Source organism: Medicago sativa, chromosome 6 (assembly GCF_051527215.1).
Source record: "Medicago sativa cultivar Bolivia chromosome 6, Bolivia_mono, whole genome shotgun sequence".
Lineage (NCBI taxonomy): Eukaryota > Viridiplantae > Streptophyta > Magnoliopsida > Fabales > Fabaceae > Medicago > Medicago sativa.
The window spans coordinates 62,158,294-62,165,051 of NC_140754.1; the positions used below are offsets into that span (position 1 = coordinate 62,158,294).

Sequence of the window (6,758 nt, forward strand, 5' to 3'; positions counted from 1 at the left end):
TAATTGGCTAATAGAAAATGAATGAGTCAAGATCCATTTTGATTGGTTGATGGAAAAGCATTAAATGAAATGGGGAGTATGAAGATGCCACGTGTACTTTTCCTCAAAGATGTAAGCTTTTGTATTATATAAAGATTAATGATGAAAATGTTATAAAAGTGAATCACGTTTAACAAAAAGTAGGATTTAGTCAATGAGTAGTTGCTATATAAATGGAAATGTGATTAACAATAAGAAATACATAGTGAACACGTAGAAAACTAGTCCTTTTTGTTTTTGAGTTGTCAGTTTAGATTTTTTAAGAGAGGGAGAAGCTATTACAGAATAATTAGGAACCCTTACCACCGTTGTACGCTCCTCGTTATTCCTTCATTCCTTCATCTTCTTCGCAACTTTCTCTCTCAAACAAAATGGAACAAAGATCTTTGTGTTACAGTCTTGTAGCACGCAAGAGTGTAATTCTTGCCGAATACAAGAACAAGAATTTTATCGGGAACTTTGATGACGTCGTCCAGAAGTGTCTCCAAAATATCCCCTCCTCAGATGACAATCTATCTTATAACTGCAATGGTTATACATTCCACTTCCTCATTGATGGTGGATTCGGTAACTCTCTAAGCTCTTCCTTTTGAAATTTTTTATTTTGATATGAATGTTTTGATAGTTGTTTCGAATTTGATGTAGGAATGGTAAAATATTATGAAAAATGTTGTAGGAAATTAGATTTGGTATTCGATGTTGCTTGATTTGATTTCGTTACGTTAACTTTTGAGATCGAGTTGATTTGATATGGATAGCTTAAAATGAAGTAATTCATACGTTTCACTGAGTATCAAATTAAATTGGTTACATTGATCTAACATGCATTTGTCCTCAACTTCGAAATTGTGCTTTCACTTTTGTTGAGTATGGTATATCTCTAAATCGAAAATGAAAAATTATTGAAAATGAAATTTGTTGTTTTGAATAATGAAATGTATAGACAAAAGCAGGAAGTGAAAATGGCAAACCTTGTTCCATCTAATAATCATGAAAACGGTAGCAAATTTAATCATTTTAATTAAAAATTTCTATTTTTATATCGAAATTTGTTAGCTTGATTGTTTTCTCATGGTGATTTTTGTTTTCTTTGTTTATATAGTTTGGAACTGACTCAAATTATGTTGAATGTTGTAGCTTATTGTGTTGTGGCTGTTGAATCGACTGAAGTTCAGATTCCAATTGCTTTCCTGGAACGCATTCAAGATGCTTTTAACAAAAAATACACCGGAGGAAAGGCTGAACATCTTGCTGCCAATAGTCTGAATGGCGAATTTAGGTTTTAATTTTCATATCCTAGAATTTTTTTTAGTTTGTTTTATATGATGACATTTTTTAATGTGAAGTATTTTTTGTTCATTGTTTTAGAGATACCTTAAGGAAGCAGATGCAATATTGCGTTAATCATCGAGAGGAGATTAGCAACCTTCCTAAAGCGAAAGAGGTTACGAGTGAAAATATTGAAAAGGTAAAACATATATATCTTTGTCGGTATCTCTTCATCAGATGAGTTAAGATCCTCTCCGTTTGATAAAACAAATGGACTATGCAATTCATGAGATATGGAATTCTATATGACACATTTATTTATTGTGACAGATTATGGACAACGATGACAAAATTGAGCTGTTAGTAAAGCTTCACTATCCGGTGAGTAATTTTTATAAATAATATATGGTTTAGGACAAATGCATCAAAGACCCAAATATGCATATATTAATAAGAAACAAAATTTTAGAAGCAAACATTATACCTAATAATAAATGTAATAGTTATATGGAATGTTGTAATATGTTTGCAACTCATATGGGTATGTTCTATGTCATTTTTTTTAGTTTTATGTGAATTACAGTAATACTTAAGATATATATGGTCTGGTAAAAAAATATTGTTGAGTGATATAGTAAAACTTTAATAAAATAAACTTGCTTAAATCCCCTTGGTGAATGTATGTTTGTAAGAACAATTCATCAGCATGACAAGCATGTCTATTACACTATCATAGTGTCAATAAAATTTATGAGATGATTTGAATTCTATTTATTTCAGACATCGTACTGTTTTTTTTTTTTTTTTTTTTTTTGTTTCTTCACCTTTGAATATTGAGTTTAGTTCGGATTTTATAGGAGCTAAAAAACAAAATTGTTGGTTATCTTTTCTCTAACTCGCAATTCATATTTGATTTTGCAGTTGTGGCATGAAATTATGACGGTAAAGCAAAAGCTAATAGTTGTAGGTATCACACTTTCCATGATTCCGATTGCTCTTCTTGCCCTTTGTCCTGGCTTCGATTGTGGATGTTAGGAGCGAGAGAAAGATCATGAGTTTTGCTTTGTCGCGATCGCTTTTTTCCCAGGAAAATTAATATTTCAGTATTTGCTTTGGTACTAATAGTTATGCACACCATCAGGTGGATTTTTGCTTTTGGTGAACAACACTCTATAACCGTATCATTTTATGAGAACTGAAATAATCTTGTGTGGTAAATTTTGTTTATTTATTTTATGTTTGGAATTGTTTGTCCTTTTTTGCTTTTTCTCCCTCTGTTGAATTCTGCATACTTCATAATTTAATTGGGGTCATGAGATTAAAGGTTATCAAACATTCGGATTCCCATGGATTACTAGTGGCCATTGCCTATTGGTTTCATGCATAGTACTTGAAAATATAATTTATTTTAAGATCTAACTTTCTATGGTCAAATTATTATGCCTCCAACTACGATACCTCTTTTTACATAAAGTGTAGAATAAATGGTCGAAGTCTTAGTTCTATGGTCAAATTATTATGCCTCCAACTACGATACATTCTTAATATAGTACTCCTTTTATTTTCAAGGGGTGCATTGTCTTTAACAGTGAAATAATAATTTATAGTCAAAATTCAATGATAACATTTATTTTGCGACAAATAATATTATCAAATTTGACAACTACTATTATGGAATAGAGAGAGCATTATTTTAATAAATTTAACAATCATAACAATTAATTTTGACCTTACTATTATTTTATTTTAATTACTTGAAATTAATTTCAAGAGTTTTTTTTTTAAAGGGTTCAAGGGTTTTCAATAACCAATTTTTTTTACTAGAGTTTCCAAACAAAATGTGAGAAGCATCATTGGCAATAAGTGAAGCCTTTTCCAATACCCTATGTTTTGTTCGATCGGAGATGACAAGTCATTCTCCCTTAAATGTTTGAGCCTAAATTCATTAGTATGTACTCCCTCCGTTTCTAACTATAAGCAAATTTTACTTTTTAGATTCATTCAATTAATGATGTATGTGGTTCATAATATGGACCACATACATCATTAATTGAATTAACCTAAAAAGTCAAATTTACTTATATTTAGTAATAGAGGGAGTTTGTAAGTGAAATTAGAATCAATCAAGGCGTGTATGTAGGTGGCAATTAATTATACATCGTACCTCTAAGAACTGAAACGATGAAGGGTAGTGTTAACTTGTACCCTTATGACACATGTTAAGAAAACAAAAAGAAGAAATATTTTCTAAAATTGTGTGCATTCAATTCATTAAAAAGTTAAAGATTAAATGAAATGCACACATTCCAATAAACTATTTCTACTTTTGATTCATTAATTCAAAACAAAAACAATGAGAAACTAGGACAAAGTTTGAATTTCATGGTTTGAAACAATATAGTTAGGATTGTGAGCAGCAACCAGCTAAGCACCCTCAATTGCATCAAAATTTTCCTGTATAAGTTAAGCGTTTATTGTTACGAACCAGTGGTTAACACAAAAAAATTGTCGAAGAGGTAGAGTAATATTGTGTGTGGAAATTACTAGATGATGTTATTTTTATTCATAAAAAAATCTAAACCACTGGTGAAGTTCATCAATAATGTTTTTAGGTTCCCCTGGTAGAGACTTGATTGAGTCCCCCCACCCTTGCATCCACCCTATTTTATCCAGTCTTTCCTAAAATTTGATTTGTTATCCTCTTAGATTTTAAATAAAAAAAATTTCAAGAAATTTAATGCATAACATTTATTAAGTACAAGTAATTATCATAAAATTTTCTTTTGAAGAAATTTGTTATCATTCCTGTCAAGCTTGATGGACTCATTTAAAGGGATAAAGCTCTTTCCTTTCCTTGCAATACAACAAGTACTGAAACATTTAAAAGTTCATACCTTAAAAGTTAGCTATTATGGGGAATGAACTAATATGACATGATACTGTAAAATGTATTCTCTTAAAAGTAAAAAGCTAGAAAAACATATGAAAGGAGGGTTTGGATTGTGTTGGTATCTTTTTGTGACTCTTTTGGCAGAAGATAAAATGTTGAATGTTAAGAGATAAGGGAGAAAAGTTAGCACATATGTTTATACCAATTCGCCCCACAACCCGAGATTACGTTCAGTCCCCTTTCACTTCTAACGGATTTTTCACTATAATCAAATCATGATAACAACAACACAAAAACACACATAGCCTTAGATTTCCTTTCCTGAATCTAAAACACATAGTTTATTAAACATATTGGCACACTGTTTTGCATGCAGAGGAACGACTCAGCTGCTTATCCACCTGAACACAATGCATTCGTTGACAAACGGATGCTCTTTAAAATAGAAGTCAGTGATGCTAATCGTTTCCACAATTGGCGTAGCTTTACCGTGAAGAAATTAATTGAGGATGATGAAATCATAAAGAATTCCCTGACATTGCACGACCTTAATGTAAGTTGCCGAATTTGCTATTGGTTTGTTATGTCGAAAAATATAATTATGCAGCTCAGAAGATTATAATCGTGTGAGACATGTCTACCAGGTGGAAAACAATGGAGACGAAGGAGCTTGCGTCGGCGTAGTCACTGAATTAGCTGATAACATTATTTTGGTGTGTGTGTGTGTATATATATATATATACATATAGGGATTTGCTAGAACACACCCATTAGTTTTTATGTGGGAGTGTTTTAGCAAGCTACACCTTAAGGTGTATTTAACTACTTTTTAGTTATAACTTGCTAAAACACACCTTCTAAAAAATAAGTGGGTGTATCCTAGCAAATGCCTATAGGAGTTGCTAACATACACTCACTTATTTTTTAGAAGGTGTGTTTTAGCAACATTCACCTTAAGGTATATTTAACAACCTTTTAGTTATATCTTTGCTAAAACACACCTTAATAAAAACTAGTGGGTGTATCCTAGCAAACCCCATATATATATATATATATATATATATATATATATATATATATATATATATATATATATATATATATATGTACTTTATTGGAGTATAACCATCCCTTTTGCGTGTGTAAATACAAACATGTATATACATATGTGTGTTAAGCTTACTCATAGAATCTAAGTGATAAATGTTCCATTTTAATTTTGTAGGCTCTTGAAGGAGGTGATTCAAGCAACAAGGAGGAGGCTGTTTCCTCAACTGACACCACAACAAGCAAAATGTTAGGAAAAAGGCCAACTGAGAGTATCGATGGGCTGAATGCGATCACCATTGACCTTGGAGAAGGGTCAGCCACTAAAGACCCAAAGATCGTTTGTGTCAATACCGAAGATCTGAACTGAAGAAAGATCATTCGCGTGGAGATGGATGCTATCATATGTCTATGTTGAACCTATTTACGTGTTTCTGTTTCTTCTTTACCTATTTATGTCTTTCCGTATGTAATATGATGAACCATCTATGGTCGTTCGTTTGTTTATGTTGTACAAACCGTATGTTATGTTTGCTTTCTTTATTCGTCTATGAATTGCATGAATGGTCAGTTGTTAATGTTGATTTCAATTATCCTTGCAGCATGTTATATGTGTGTGTTAAGCATTTTCGCTATCCTACTTATATCTATGTGTGTTTTTATCTTCAATGGAATGCGTTATGCTGATTAAGTGTAGAGAAGGTAAAGGTCCAAATATTATCACCAAATAAAGTGTTCCTGGTTTTTTATAATACAATCCTTTGAGTCATTCAGATTTGCTGCTAAAGTCATAGTGGTAATTATAGCTAAGGAAAAAATCTGATGTGGCATTTAAAACTAATTGTGGATATTTCATGCTAAGGTGTTCTTTGAAACAAATTTTTTAACTATGAGGGGAGTCCTATCTATCTTATGGCTTATATGCTAACGTATTAAGATATATTAGTGGTAATCACTAAACACATATTTGCAGCATTTCTTCATCATAGAAAATAAAATCCCTTAAGCTCTAGATATTGGGAAAACCTTATTTGAAAGCAATCAGATTTGCCATAATGGAAATAATCATAATTGAAGGAAGGCTTATGTGTTAGTTCGAGACCAGAAACAATTGAAGCCTTATGTATGAATTGTGTAACAGCCCGATTTTTCGTTAGATTTATATTTAATTATTTTTATGTGTGTTTATATGTGCTCATATGTGATTATTTGCCTCTGTGTGTATTTTGGTTGGGATTTGTAGAATTCGGTGTTAGAAGGGTATTTTAGTCATTTTGGACTCAGGGGTATTTTGGTCATTTTGTGAGTAGGGGTAATTTAGTAATTTTGCTGAGGATTATTTTTAGTGCTTAGTGAGAGCCATTATTATTTTACTAAGCATTAGAGGATGTAGTAATTGTTTTATTACCGGTAGGTGACCGTTATTATTACATTTTACCGTTAAGTGGGTAGAAACATTTTGAATTGATTTAGTGAATGAGTTAGGCCCATTACGACATTGTGAGTTGAGCCC

The 6,758-nt window shown here is 31.6% G+C and overlaps 1 protein-coding gene across 1 annotated transcript; it reads left to right on the forward strand.

Moving 5' to 3' along the window:
- Nucleotides 1-260: 260 nt before the first annotated feature.
- On the forward strand, nucleotides 261-2,553 carry LOC146916152 (putative vesicle-associated membrane protein 726). The gene is made up of 5 exons (XM_085718304.1): nucleotides 261-606; nucleotides 1,177-1,318; nucleotides 1,408-1,507; nucleotides 1,639-1,689; nucleotides 2,230-2,553. The coding sequence occupies exons 1-5, from the start codon at nucleotides 411-413 to the stop codon at nucleotides 2,341-2,343; spliced, it is 603 nt and encodes a 200-aa protein (XP_085574430.1). The 5' UTR covers nucleotides 261-410; the 3' UTR covers nucleotides 2,344-2,553.
- Nucleotides 2,554-6,758: the final 4,205 nt, after the last annotated feature.